Source organism: Neopsephotus bourkii, unplaced genomic scaffold, assembly GCF_033783945.1.
Source record: "Neopsephotus bourkii isolate Nb327-2 ecotype Australia unplaced genomic scaffold, CSIRO-AGI_Nbou_v1 NB_358, whole genome shotgun sequence".
Taxonomy (NCBI): domain Eukaryota; kingdom Metazoa; phylum Chordata; class Aves; order Psittaciformes; family Psittacidae; genus Neopsephotus; species Neopsephotus bourkii.
This window is the reverse complement of record NW_026900864.1, coordinates 2,033-14,794: the sequence shown is the minus strand read 5'-3', so window position 1 is coordinate 14,794 and position 12,762 is coordinate 2,033. Positions and strand designations below refer to the sequence as shown.

The 12,762-nt window shown below is 58.9% G+C and overlaps 3 protein-coding genes across 3 annotated transcripts; all 3 read left to right on the top strand.

The window, feature by feature from the left end:
• Positions 1 to 970: 970 nt before the first annotated feature.
• LOC133209708 (membrane-spanning 4-domains subfamily A member 12-like) lies at positions 971 to 4,425 on the top strand. Its single transcript, XM_061348453.1, has 7 exons — positions 971 to 1,141; positions 1,371 to 1,490; positions 1,726 to 1,782; positions 2,011 to 2,142; positions 2,973 to 3,086; positions 3,177 to 3,260; positions 4,357 to 4,425. The coding sequence occupies exons 1-7, from the start codon at positions 1,052 to 1,054 to the stop codon at positions 4,375 to 4,377; spliced, it is 618 nt and encodes a 205-aa protein (XP_061204437.1). The 5' UTR covers positions 971 to 1,051; the 3' UTR covers positions 4,378 to 4,425.
• Positions 4,426 to 5,739: 1,314 nt separating this feature from the next.
• On the top strand, positions 5,740 to 9,146 carry CBLIF (cobalamin binding intrinsic factor). Its single transcript, XM_061348452.1, has 8 exons — positions 5,740 to 5,808; positions 5,882 to 6,061; positions 6,146 to 6,289; positions 7,152 to 7,295; positions 7,375 to 7,550; positions 7,641 to 8,050; positions 8,782 to 8,900; positions 9,064 to 9,146. The coding sequence occupies exons 2-8, from the start codon at positions 5,920 to 5,922 to the stop codon at positions 9,123 to 9,125; spliced, it is 1,197 nt and encodes a 398-aa protein (XP_061204436.1). The 5' UTR covers positions 5,740 to 5,808; positions 5,882 to 5,919; the 3' UTR covers positions 9,126 to 9,146.
• A 254-nt stretch (positions 9,147 to 9,400) lies between these two features.
• On the top strand, positions 9,401 to 12,235 carry MRPL16 (mitochondrial ribosomal protein L16). The gene is made up of 4 exons (XM_061348450.1): positions 9,401 to 9,479; positions 9,631 to 9,696; positions 10,778 to 10,926; positions 11,726 to 12,235. The coding sequence occupies exons 1-4, from the start codon at positions 9,428 to 9,430 to the stop codon at positions 12,209 to 12,211; spliced, it is 753 nt and encodes a 250-aa protein (XP_061204434.1). The 5' UTR covers positions 9,401 to 9,427; the 3' UTR covers positions 12,212 to 12,235.
• The last annotated feature ends 527 nt before the right edge of the window (positions 12,236 to 12,762 follow it).

Sequence of the window (12,762 nt, the reverse complement as noted above, 5' to 3'; positions counted from 1 at the left end):
AGTGGGTACCACTGAGCATCTTCCCCTAGGGAGTGGGTACCACTGAGCATCTTCCCTTACGGAGTGGGTACCACTGAGCATCTTCCCTGATGGGGTGGGTACCACTGAGCATCTTCCCTTAGGGAGTGGGTACCACTGAGCATCTTCCCTTAGGGAATGGGTACCACTGAGCATCTTCCCTTAGGGAGTGGGTACCACTGAGCATCTTCCCTTAAGGAGTGGGTACCACTGAGCATCTTCCCTGATGAGGTGGGTACCACTGAGCATCTTCCCTTAGGGAGTGGGTACCACTGAGCATCTTCCCTTAGGGAGTGGGTACCACTGAGCATCTTCCCTTAGGGAGTGGGTACCACTGAGCATCTTCCCTGATGAGGTGGGTACCACTGAGCATCTTCCCTTAGGGAGTGGGTACCACTGAGCATCTTCCCTTAGGGAGTGGGTACCACTGAGCATCTTCCCTTAGGGAGTGGGTACCACTGAGCATATTCCCTGATGGGGTGGGTACCACTGAGCATCTTCCCTTAGGGAGTGGGTACCACTGAGCATCTTCCCTTAGGGAGTGGGTACCACTGAGCATATTCCCTGATGGGGTGGGTACCACTGAGCATCTTGGCCTAGGGAGTGGGTACCACTGAGCATCTTCCCCTAGAGAGTGGGTACCACTGAGCATCTTCCACACACCCCATAGAGCTGGGGGGGCTGCACCCATGGGTGTTTGGTGGTTTTGGGGGGCTGCTTCTTCCATCACCCCCATTACGATCCTATATGTTCCTATACATCCCTATATGCTCCTATATGTCCTTATACGCTCCGTATCCCCTGCTCACCCCGTGATGCGCGGCCGGACCGCGGGGTCCGCGATGGGGCTGGGCGGTGGCCGGGGGATGCCGCAGCCTCTGACGTCACCCTCGGTCAACCAATGAGCGCCAGGCCTTGGGGGGCGTGGCTGGGTGAGGCCTGCGGGGGGGGGGGCGGGAACGCCCCCGGTGGGGACCGGAGCTGCTCCGGGACCGGGAAGGGGGGGTCCCTTTGCCCCCCCCTTTCCGCTTCCATGCAGGGGATGGGGAGCCTGCGGCTGGGCAGCCGCGCAGTGATGTACACGGCCGAGACCCTGCCCAAGGGCAAGAACCGAGTCATGGGGGTGAGTTCGGGGGGGGACGGGACGACTTTTGGGGGGCAATTCCTTTCCCTACCTCATTCCCGGTGTTTTTGCCCCATTCCCGGTGTTTCTGCCTCATTCCCAAGGGTTCCTACTCCTCCTCCTCATCCCCTTTGCAATGCTTCAGCTTGGGGACAAGGGGACCCCCCTAACCCCATCCCGGGATAAAGGATGTGGGGTTTGTATGGATCGCTCCCGCTCTATCCCATAGACCATCCAAATCATGACCGGCTTCATGCACATCGGCTTCGGGATCGTCCTGACGACGCTCACCAACGTCTACACCTCCGTCTTCGTCATCGGAGAGATCCCCTTCCTGGGCGGCGTGTCCGTGCGTACTATGGGCATGGATGGGGAGGGATTCCCACTGGGAATGATGCTCACCGGCAGGGATTCCCCTTGGGAACGGTGCCCACCGCGACCCCGGTCCTCCCGGCTTTAAAACTCAATCCTAACAGCACTCAATGAGCTCACAGGGACCCCATGGGTTGATGCTGGGGGGGTATTTGGGGTTTGGGGTGACCATGGCCGTGTTTCACTGTGTCCCCCCGTTTCCCTTTTGGCAGTTCATCATCTCGGGGTGTCTCTCCATTGGGGCAGAGAAGAGCCCCACAGAGTGTGCGGTGAGTGGTGCTGGGCACCCCAAAGTGGGTGCAGGATATGGGGGGGGGGAGCAACCCCAAACCCTATCAGGGCAAATCCTTTTGCAGGCGTATTCCTGTCAATGGGAATGAAGGAAAGGACACCCCCTCCCCATGCTGTTACCCTGGATACAGACCCACAGTGATGGGTATCCCTATGGGGCTGCCCCATACCCCTGTGCTGCCCCCAAAGCCCCTGTGTGCCCGCAGGTGAAGGGCAGCCAGACCATGAACATCATCAGCGCCATCTTCGCCCTCCTGGGCATCGTGGCCTTCATCGTGGACCTCAACCTCAACGGGCTCTATCACTCCAGCTTCAACTACTACAGCTACTTGGTCCTGGTAGGTGAGGGGGGGGCACAGCATGGGCCCCCCTTTGAACCGGGGTACCAGCCCTTCAGGAGCATCCCTTTCCCCCTTCTCCATCCCTTTGAATGCTTCCAAGCCTTTCCTGGGATATGAGAGGCTTTTCCAGGCTCCTTTTCCCTTTGGGAACATCCCCGTCCCCCTTCTGCATCCCTTTGAATGCTTCCCGAGCCTTTCCTGGGACATGAGAGCCTTTTCCAGGCTCCTTTTCCCTTTGGGAACATCCCTTTCTCCCTTCTCCATCCCTTCCCGAGCCTTTCCTGGGATATGAGAGCCTTTTCCAGGCTCCTTTCCCTTTGGGAACATCCCTTTCTCCCTTCCCCATCCCTCCTGGATGTTCCCTGTCCCCTTCCTGGGAAACGAGGAGCTTTTCCAAGTCCTCCCATTGCGGAGCATCCCCTTCTTTATCCTGCATCCTCCCCGACCCCTTCCTGGGATACGGGGGGGGCTTTTCCACGCTCTCCTTCCCCTTTGACACCATTCCCTCCTCCCTTCTCCATCCCTTTGGCTCCGAGGGCGCTGTTCCCCGCTGCTCTATGGGGCTGCTTGGGATCGGGGTGTGTGTATGGGGGGGGAACCACGGCCCTACGCGGAGCCAGCACCCGGCGCCGCGCCGCCTTCCTGCCCCTATTTGCGGCCGATGACTCACGCTGGAAGCGCCCGTTCCCATCCCGAAAGCCATAAACGCAGCGATGCGAAGGGCTCCTTGGTACCCATCTATGGGGTGGGATCGGTTCCCATGGGGGGGGTTCCCCATCCTTGGGGTGTAACGGGGGGGCTGATGGGGGTTTTCGCCCACCCTGGAGCTCGCAGGGAACGGGATCTCCATCGTGCTCCTCATCTTCACCATCCTCGAGTTCTGCATCGCTGTGGCCACGGCCAACTTCTGGTGCAGGGCCACTCGCCTCAGCTCCAATGAGGTAGGGTAATGGGGTGCAGGGTAAAGGGGGGGTGAGACCTGCTTGGTCCCATAGCGCTGGTTCACCCCCGTTGTTTCCATCTGATCCCAGTCCATGCTGATCGTGCCCAGTGCCACCCGGGTAGACCTGGCAGCACCAGTGACTGAGATGCCGCAGCCACCGAGTTACACTGAGGTGAGCTCCGGCCCTATGGGGAACAGGGGGGAACAGGGCAAACCCCATGGGGGAACAGGGCAAACCCCATAGGGGAACAGGGCAAACCCCATGGAGGAACAGAGCAAACCCCATGGAGGAACAGAGCAAACCCCATGGAGGAACAGAGCAAACCCCATGGAGGAACAGGGCAAACCCCATAGGGGAACAGAGCAAACCCCATAGGGGAACAGGGCAAACCCCATGGAGGAACAGAGCAAACCCCATGGAGGAACAGAGCAAACCCCATGGAGGAACAGGGCAAACCCCATGGAGGAACAGAGCAAACCCCATGGAGGAACAGAGCAAACCCCATAGGGGAACAGGGCAAACCCCATAGAGGAACAGGGCAAACCCCATGGAGGAACAGGGCAAACCCCATGGAGGAACAGGGCAAACCCCATGGAGGAACAGAGCAAACCCCATAGGGGAACAGGGCAAACCCCATGGAGGAACAGAGCAAACCCCATGGAGGAACAGAGCAAACCCCATGGAGGAACAGGGCAAACCCCATAGGGGAACAGGGCAAACCCCATGGAGGAACAGGGCAAACCCCATGGGGGAACAGAGCAAACCCCATGGAGGAACAGAGCAAACCCCATAGGGGAACAGGGCAAACCCCATGGAGGAACAGGGCAAACCCCATAGGGGAACAGGGCAAACCCCATAGGGGAACAGGGCAAACCCCATGGGGGAACAGGGCAAACCCCATAGGGGAACAGAGCAAACCCCATAGGGGAACAGGGCAAACCCCATGGAGGAACAGGGCAAACCCCATGGAGGAACAGAGCAAACCCCATGGAGGAACAGAGCAAACCCCATATAGAAGCAGGGCAAACCCCAGTTCAGAGCAGGGCAAACCCCATTATCTCATCCCCATCTCCGCTGCTGCCTCTCAGTAGCAGCACCCACCCCTTGCATGACCCCCCCATCCCCAGGAGCACCCCAACACCTTCACCCCAATACTCACCATTGATGGGCACTGGGTACCACAGCCCCTATGGGCTTGGGGGATACTGGTGCCTCACCCCAAACCCCATCCCCTTCTCTAAGCAGCATCTCTTGGCTTCCTTTGCAGCTCCCTGCTCCCGAGGTCTAACCCAGTGCTGGTCCATGAGGACATCGATTGGGATCCTATCTCCATCCCTATGGCCACAGCATCCTCCTCCCACCCCACTGCAGACTGGGATGTGCTGCTCCCTGCTCCCCAAAGCCAGCAAGCACCCCCTAATCCCCCTTCCCTCCCCATTGCTTCGGGCCTCAGGGGGCTCTTTGCTTGCTGGGATGTCTGGGGGGGCCCTATAAGTACCCTATTGGGGTTCAGGACCTCTTTGGTGCTCATGGAGAGGTCCCAATGTGTGCTGGGAGCCAGAGCATCCCCTCGGCTTCACTTCCTCTTGGGAATAAAGGCTCTCTCTGGGGTTGTGGCTCCTCTTTTGGGGTGACCTCAATGCAGAAGCTTCAGTTCCCTCCCCAAACCCACTGTGGGGCTTTAAGGGTCTTCTGGTCCCATTAATGAGGGTGAGACGAAGGTCCTTGGGTACCACTTCTACTCCAAAGGGAATCTTCCACCCTATTCCAGTGCTGCTGGAGCAACTGGGAAGCCAATGGGGATGATGGCAGCAGCTCCACCAAGGACCACTCCTTGGGGTGATGCAGGGACACCGGTGGCACCCGGTCCCTTGGGGCTGCAGGGGTGGTTGAGCATCACCAGTGATGCAGCCCCTCAACAAGCCCCTATTTTAGGGTTGGAAAGGGAGATTCCTGACCTTTTTAACCAGAAAAGAGGGGTTTTTTTGCCTTTAAAGGGCTTCTTGGTGAGCACCACCCTGCAGGGATGGGGATGCTTGGGGAGCAAGGAGCATCCTCCACAGCACGCCGATGAAGCGCATCGTTCCTATAGCATCCCAAAAGCTTGGGATAAAGGGGAAGAACAAGACCCTGGTGCATCATTGGTGCTTTAAGGTGGGATTCATCCCATTCCTTCGGGACAAAGCCCATCTCCAGCCCCAGAACAGGGTTAGGGTTCCTGTTGGACCCATCCCTTTGGTTCCTGCCTTGTTCTCCCCATGCCCTGCCCAGGCTCATGCATTATTCACTGCCTCCCTGTTATTTCGGGTCCATGCCTCTGCAATAATCATGAGCAGGTCCAGGAGGAAGGGCCCAGTCCCTTGGGACCGTGCTCAAGGACATAAGGGCTTGGATCACCCTGCCCCATTGGGATATATTGGGGTTGGATTGGGTGAGCTCCCCACCCCATCATTCCACTGCTCCTTCCCAATGACCTCCAATGGAAAATCCCAGTCCCCACAGCCATGACCCAGCCGTGGGGACACAGATAAACCCACGGTGCCTGGTGGTGACTTGGTGGCTATGGGGAAGGTGACCAGGGAAGGACACTGGGACCTGTTATAAGGACCCAAGGACGCTTGGGCAGACAGACTGCTCTGATCCCAGAGGATGCTCCGTGTGCTTTTGCCCCTTGGGGTCCTGCTGGCCCTGCTGTGTGCCCCATGGGCACAGGGATGCGGTGAGTGCGATGCGCAGGACCCATAGGGAGCCTATTATGGGGCTCTGATGACCCCCAACCCCTCTCCCCATAGCAGCCCCACAGGCGCTGGTGTCAGAGCTGCTGCAGCGAATGGAGGGCTCCGTGCTGGAGGATGCAAGCCCCAACCCCAGTGTCCTCCTGGCCCTGAACCTGGCCGGGGGCTCCAGTAGGGATGTGCAGAAGCTGCTGCTCCAGCAGCTGAAGGAGGAGGCGGTGAAGAGGGCCCCAAAAGGTAGGAACGGGGCAGGGGATGCTCCCCCTGCATCCCATAGGGCCCGGTGGTACCGCTCGCATCCCCCCTGTCCTGTCCCCACAGGCATGGCCTCGGGGGAGGTGGCTCTGCTCGTGCTCGCCCTCCTGTCCTCCTGCCAGGACCCGCAGCAGGTCCAGGCCCTGGGGATGAGCGTGGACCTGCTCGGCATCCTGCAGCAGGCGACCGATGGGGAGCTGGCCAGTATGGGTACGGTGGGATGGGGGAATGGGGCTGGCGCCTGGCTGCGTCCCCAGTGCCTCCCCCCATCATCCATGATCACCCCCATCACTTCCCCATCACCCCCATCGCCTCCCCATCATCCCCATCACTTCCCCATCATCCCCATCATCTCCCCATCATCCCCATCATCTCCCCATCATCCCCATCATCATCCCCATCATCTCCCCATCATCCCCATCATCTCCCCATCATCCCCATCATCTCCCCATCACCCCCATCACCTCCTCATCATCCCCATCACCTCCCCATCATCCCCATCAACTCCCCATCATCCCCATCACCTCCCCATCATCCCCATCACCTCCCCATCACCCCCATCACCTCCCCATCATCCCCATCACCTCCCCATCATCCCCATCATCTCCCCATCATCCCCATCACCTCCCCATCATCCCCATCACCTCCCCATCACCCCCATCATCTCCCCATCACCCCCATCACCTCCTCATCATCCCCATCACCTCCCCATCATCCCCATCACCTCCCCATCACCCCCATCGCCTCCCCATCACCCCCATCACCTCCCCATCACCCCCATCATCTCCCCATCATCCCCATCACCTCCCCATCATCCCCATCACCTCCCCATCATCCCCATCACCTCCCCATCACCCCCATCGCCTCCCCATCACCCCCATCACCTCCCCATCACCCCATCACCTCCCCATCATTTCCCCATCATTTCCCCATCATCCCCATCCCCTCCCCATCATCCCCATCCCCTCCCCATCACCCCCCATCATCCCCCCACCATTTTCCCATAACCCTCCATCTCCTCACCCCCATCCCCATCATCCCCCCCCATCCCCTCCCCACATTCACTCTGCAGAGGTCGAAGGTGTCCCCAGGACCACCCTTTACAGCATCGGCCTGGACGCCCTCAGCCTCTGCCTGACCGGGGTTGGTGGCTACCAAGAGGCCTCCGTGGAGCTGGCCAGGGAGCTGCTGAGCCCCTCCAGCCCCCTCTCCGTGGGTGAGATCCCCCCCTCCAACCCCATTGCATCCCCCCTCTACCATCCCCATGGATCCCAATGGTGATGGGGATGCCCCAGACACCCGGGCCATGGCGGTGCTGGCGCTGGTGTGCACCCATGGGCGCACGGAGCTCCAGGATGAGCGGGACCTGCTCCGAGAGGCTGTGTCCGTGGTCACCAACGCCTTCCTGGACGAGCAGGAGCAGAGCGGTGGCCTCATAGGGAACATCTACAGCATGGGGCTGGCCATGCAGGTACAATGGGATGGCTTGGCATGGAGCATGGAGCATGGACCCCCCCCCCAGCTCCATGGCCATGGTCCCATCCTTGCTGCCATCCCACAGGCACTGCAATCCGCAGGGATGTTTTACGCCCCTCGCCAATGGGATTGCTCCCAAGCCCTCTCTGTGGTGTCCAAGCATCACTTCCAGCTGCCCACAGCCATTGCCCAGCTCCTTCCTGCACTACTGGGCAGGACCTACCTGGATGCAGGGAGCTTGGATTGCTCCTCCAGCACCGGAGCATCCCGGAGCATCCCGGCTGCATCCATGGGTACCACTGCTCCCGCTCTGCATCCCCGGCGCCGCTCCATGCCTGCATCCCTGGCAGCGCAGCCAATCACGGTGCAGTTCTCCATCATCAACCGGCTCCAGGGGAAGCCCTTCAGCTTCAGCATCACCGTGAGCGTGCCGGATGGCTCCACGCTGCTGGAGGTGATGGAGGTAGCGGCCAAGGAGAACCCTGAGGTCTATAGGTGAGACCCATAGACTCTATAGGTGACCTATAACCCTATAGGTGAGACCTATGACTCTATAGGTGAGACCTATGACCCTATAGGTGACCTATAACCCTATAGGTGAGACCTATGACTCTGTAGGTGAGACCTATAGATTCTATAGGTGAGACAACTCTACAGGTGAGACCTATATCTCTATAGGTGAGACCCATAGACACCATCGATGAGACCTATAGACCCTGTAGGTGACCTATAACCCTATAGATGAGACCCATAGACGCCACAGATGAGACCTATAGACCCTGTAGGTGACCTATAACCCTATAGGTGAGACCCATAGACACCATAGATGAGACCTATAGACCCTGTAGGTGACCTATAACTCTATAGGTGAGACCCATAGACACCATAGATGAGACCTATAGACCCTGTAGGTGACCTATAACCCTATAGGTGAGACCCATCAACACCATAGATGAGACCTATAGACCCTGTAGGTGACCTATAACCCTATAGATGAGACCCATCAACACCATAGATGAGACCTATAGACCCTGTAGGTGACCTACCCTATAGGTGAGACCCATAGACACTATAGATGAGACCTATAGACCCTGTAGGTGACTTACTCTATAGGTGAGCCCTATAACTCTATAGGTGAGCCCTATAGACTCCATAGATGAGAGATGGAGGGGTTTAGGGGCCGGTTCCCCTATGGAACACGGAGCCCATCTTTGCCTCTCTGGAAGCTTCCAGACGGAGCAGATGTCCTGGGGGATCATGGTGGTGTCCATCCACGGGCTGGCCGGGAGTGCCGAGGATCGGACGTACTGGTGCTTCCTGAGCGGCAGCGATGCTCTGCAGGAAGGTGGGATAGGAGCTGGAATGGATGGGAGGGATCCATGGAATGGGTTGGGTTGGAAAGGACCCATAAAGGGATGGGGGACATGGGGGGACCATTCCATGGCTCTATGGGGGGGGATGCAGGATGGGGAGCGTGCCCCACGGCTCACCCCATGCTCTCACCGTAGGGGTCGGTCTCTACAAGCCGCACAACGGGGAGCACATCCAGGCTGTGTTCAGCACCTACTGAGCCCATCGAGGGACATCCCGCCCCCCCAATAAAGCATCATTTGCAGCTCTATGCGTGTTTGTGTGTGTGGGGAACACCATGGGGAGGGATGCTGGGGGGCTCAACCGGACCCCGAGGATATGGGGGCGATGGGGGGGGATTGTGGGACCGGGAGCGACCTCATGGAATGCCAAAAATTAGCGGGAATTCCGCCCGGAACTAAAGTTCCGCTCCGTGTTTCCCGGGTGGGGGAACGGACCAACAACCGGAAGTGCCGCTTTTAGGGACGTACAACATGGCGACGCCCTACCGGCACTGAAGTGATGGCGGCCATGTTGCGATGGCGCCTGCGGGCGCCGCTCCTGACCCGGGCAGGTCAGAGGGGGGGGTCCGGGCCGCGCTATGGGGCACAATGGGGCTCTATGTGGCACAGTGGGGCTCTATAGGGTACAATGGGGCCCTGTGTGCCCGGGTCGGAGGTGCTCGGGTCCCCGTTGCCGGTGCCTCAGCTCCGCTCTGTCCCCAGGTCCCGCCGGTGTCACCGTGCCCCGGGCAGGCCTCAAGAAGCTGGTGATGCCTCCGGACTACAGCGGTGAGGGGGGGCAATGGGGGGCTGCGGGGTCTAATGGTGGTCTATGGGAGGAGAACACCCCCCTATGGGGGTCTATAGGGGGTCTGTGGGGGGAGAACACCCCCCATGGGGATCTAATGGGGGTCTATGAGGGGAGAACACCCCCCTATGGGGGTCTAATGGGGGTCTATAGGGAGAGAACCGCTTCCTATAGGGGTCTAATGGGGGTCTGGGAGGGGTAAACACCCCCGTATGGGGGTATAATGGGGGTGTATGGGGGGAGAACACACCCCGATGGGGGTCTAATGGAAGACTATGGGGGAAGAATACCCCCCCATGGGGATCTAATGGGGGTCTATGGGGGGAGAACACCCCCCTATGGGGGTCTAATGGGGGTCTATGGGGGGAGAACACCCCCCATGGGGGTATAATAGGGGGCTTATGGGGGGAGAACACCACCCAGGGGGGTATAATGGGGGTCTATGGAGGGAGAGCCCCCCCTGGGGATATAATGGGGGTCTATGGGTTGAACCCCCCCCATAGGGATATAATGGGGGTCTATGGAGGGAGAGCCCCCCCTGCGGATATAATGGGGGTCTATGGGTTGAACCCCCCCCATGGGGATATAATGGGGGTCTATGGGTTGAACCCCCCCCCATGGGGATATAATGGGGGTCTATGGAGGAAGAGCCCCCCATGGAGATATAATGGGGGTCTATGGAGGGAGAGCCCCTCATGGGGATATAACAGGGGTCTATGGAGGGAGAGCCCCCCATGGGGATATAATGGGGGTCTATGGAGGGAGAGCCCCCCATGGGGATATAATGGGGGTCTATGGGTTGAACCCCCCCCATGGGGATATAATGGGGGTCTATGGGTTGAACCCCCCACCATGGGGATATAATGGGGGTCTATGGGTTGAACCCCCCCCATAGGGATATAATGGGGGTCTATGGGTTGAACCCCCCCCATGGGGATATAATGGGGATCTATGGGTTGAACCCCCCCCCATGGGGATATAATGGGAGTCTATGGGTTGAACCCCCCCCATAGGGATATAATGGGGTTCAATGAGTGCTCATATTCCTTTACCCCCCCCCAGGGATCGAGATCCCGGAGAAGCCGAAGCTGAAGTTCATGGAGAAGGTGCCAGCGGTGCCCAAGATGCGCCGGGAGCCACGGCGGCTCCGGGACATCCGTGGCCCATCCCGGGTGGCCACTGACTTCACCCAGGGACAATTCGGGATCCTGGTGAGCCTCCGTCCCCATATCCCAATGGGAACCATCCCCTTGTCCTGTCCCTGCATCCCTATGGCCATCACTGGGATCCTGGTGAGCCTCCATCCCCATATCCCAATGGGAACCATCCCCTCCTCCTACCCCTGCATCCCTATGGGCATCACTGGGATCCTGGTGAGCCTCCATCCCCATATCCCAATGGGAACCATCCCCTTGTCCTGTCCCTGCATCCCTATGGGCATCACTGGGATCCTGGTGAGCCTCCATCCCCATATCCCAATGGGAACCATCCCCTTGTCCTGTCCCTGCATCCCTATGGGCATCACTGGGATCCTGGTGAGCCTCCATCCCCATATCCCAATGGGAACCATCCCCTTGTCCTGTCCCTGCATCCCTATGGGCATCACTGGGATCCTGGTGAGCCTCCATCCCCATATCCCAATGGGAACCATCCCCTTGTCCTACCCCTGCATCCCTATGGGCATCACTGGGATCCTGGTGAGCCTCCATCCCCATATCCCAATGGGAACCATCCCCTTGTCCTGTCCCTGCATCCCTATGGCCATCACTGGGATCCTGGTGAGCCTCCATCCCATATCCCAATGGGAACCATCCCCTTGTCCTGCCCCTGCATCCCTATGGCCATCACTGGGATCCTGGTGAGCCTCCATCCCCATATCCCAATGGGAACCATCCCCTCCTCCTGCCCCTGCATCCCTATAGCCATCCCCAGCATCCTTGTGCGATGCTCATGACCGGATGTTGGGTACCACCCCAAACCATCCCCACCTCCTCCTTTCCCCCCCTATAGGCTCTGGGCGGCGGATACCTTCACTGGGGCCACCTGGAGATGCTGCGCTTGACCATCGGGCGCTCCATGGATCCCAAATCCATGTTTGCCATCTGGCGCGTGCCGGCGCCTTCCAAACCGGTCACCAGGAAGAGCTTAGGGCACCGCATGGGAGGTGGCAAAGGCCCCATTGACCGCTATGTGACTGCCATCAAGAGCGGGCGCTTGCTGGTGGAACTGGGTGGACGCTGCGAGTTCCAAGAGGTGGAACCGTTCCTATTGCAGGCAGCTCGGAAGCTCCCATTCCCGGCCATTCCCATCAGCAGATCCGGTCTGGAACGGATGCGTCGGGAAGAGGAGGAGAGGAAGCTCCAGAACCAGAACCCATGGACCTTTGAGCGTGTGGTGAGAGCCAATATGTTGGGGATGCGCCGGTACCTGAGCCCCTATGACCTGCACCTCCATGGGCGCTACTGGGGCAAGTTCTTCCTCAAGCACCGTGTGTGATGGGAAAAGGGATTAAAGCTTCCCAAGGGATGCGCTGGTCCATACGGATGGGATGATGCTGGATGCGTTCCCTGTATCCATTGGGGTCCTTTCTGCTCCTATCCCGGTTTTCCTAAAGCCTCTTTAGGTTCTTCCCATAAGGAACCATAGGCTCGGGTGATGGTTTTATTAGGGAGCATCCAAGGAGCCTCCGGGATGGAGAATCCCTATGGATACAGCTGTAGACCTTTGAGCGTGTGGTGAGAGCCAATATGTTGGGGATGCGCCGGTACCTGAGCCCCTATGACCTGCACCTCCATGGGCGCTACTGGGGCAAGTTCTTCCTCAAGCACCGTGTGTGATGGGAAAAGGGATTAAAGCTTCCCAAGGGATGCGCTGGTCCATAGGGATGGGATGATGCTGGATGCGTTCCCTGTATCCATTGGGGTCCTTTCTGCTCCTATCCCGGTTTTCCTAAAGCCTCTTTAGGTTCTTCCCATAAGGAACCATAGGCTCGGGTGATGGTTTTATTAGGGAGCATCCAAGGAGCCTCCGGGATGGAGAATCCCTAT

What these genes read in the sequence shown, in the direction of transcription:
- MRPL16 (XM_061348450.1), top strand. Translation starts at nt 9,428, where the DNA reads ATGGCGGCCATGTTGCGATGGCGCCTGCGGGCGCCGCTCCTGACCCGG. An exon ending in GCCGCTCCTGACCCGGGCAG is followed by an intron (nt 9,480 to 9,630) that starts GTCAGAGGGGGG and finishes CTCTGTCCCCAG; the next exon opens with GTCCCGCCGGTGTCACCGTG. An exon ending in GATGCCTCCGGACTACAGCG is followed by an intron (nt 9,697 to 10,777) that starts GTGAGGGGGGGC and finishes ACCCCCCCCCAG; the next exon opens with GGATCGAGATCCCGGAGAAG.
- CBLIF (XM_061348452.1), top strand. Translation starts at nt 5,920, where the DNA reads ATGGAGGGCTCCGTGCTGGAGGATGCAAGCCCCAACCCCAGTGTCCTC. An exon ending in GGTGAAGAGGGCCCCAAAAG is followed by an intron (nt 6,062 to 6,145) that starts GTAGGAACGGGG and finishes CTGTCCCCACAG; the next exon opens with GCATGGCCTCGGGGGAGGTG. An exon ending in GCATGGGGCTGGCCATGCAG is followed by an intron (nt 7,551 to 7,640) that starts GTACAATGGGAT and finishes GCCATCCCACAG; the next exon opens with GCACTGCAATCCGCAGGGAT.
- LOC133209708 (XM_061348453.1), top strand. Translation starts at nt 1,052, where the DNA reads ATGCAGGGGATGGGGAGCCTGCGGCTGGGCAGCCGCGCAGTGATGTAC. An exon ending in GCAAGAACCGAGTCATGGGG is followed by an intron (nt 1,142 to 1,370) that starts GTGAGTTCGGGG and finishes TCTATCCCATAG; the next exon opens with ACCATCCAAATCATGACCGG. An exon ending in ACTACAGCTACTTGGTCCTG is followed by an intron (nt 2,143 to 2,972) that starts GTAGGTGAGGGG and finishes CCCACCCTGGAG; the next exon opens with CTCGCAGGGAACGGGATCTC.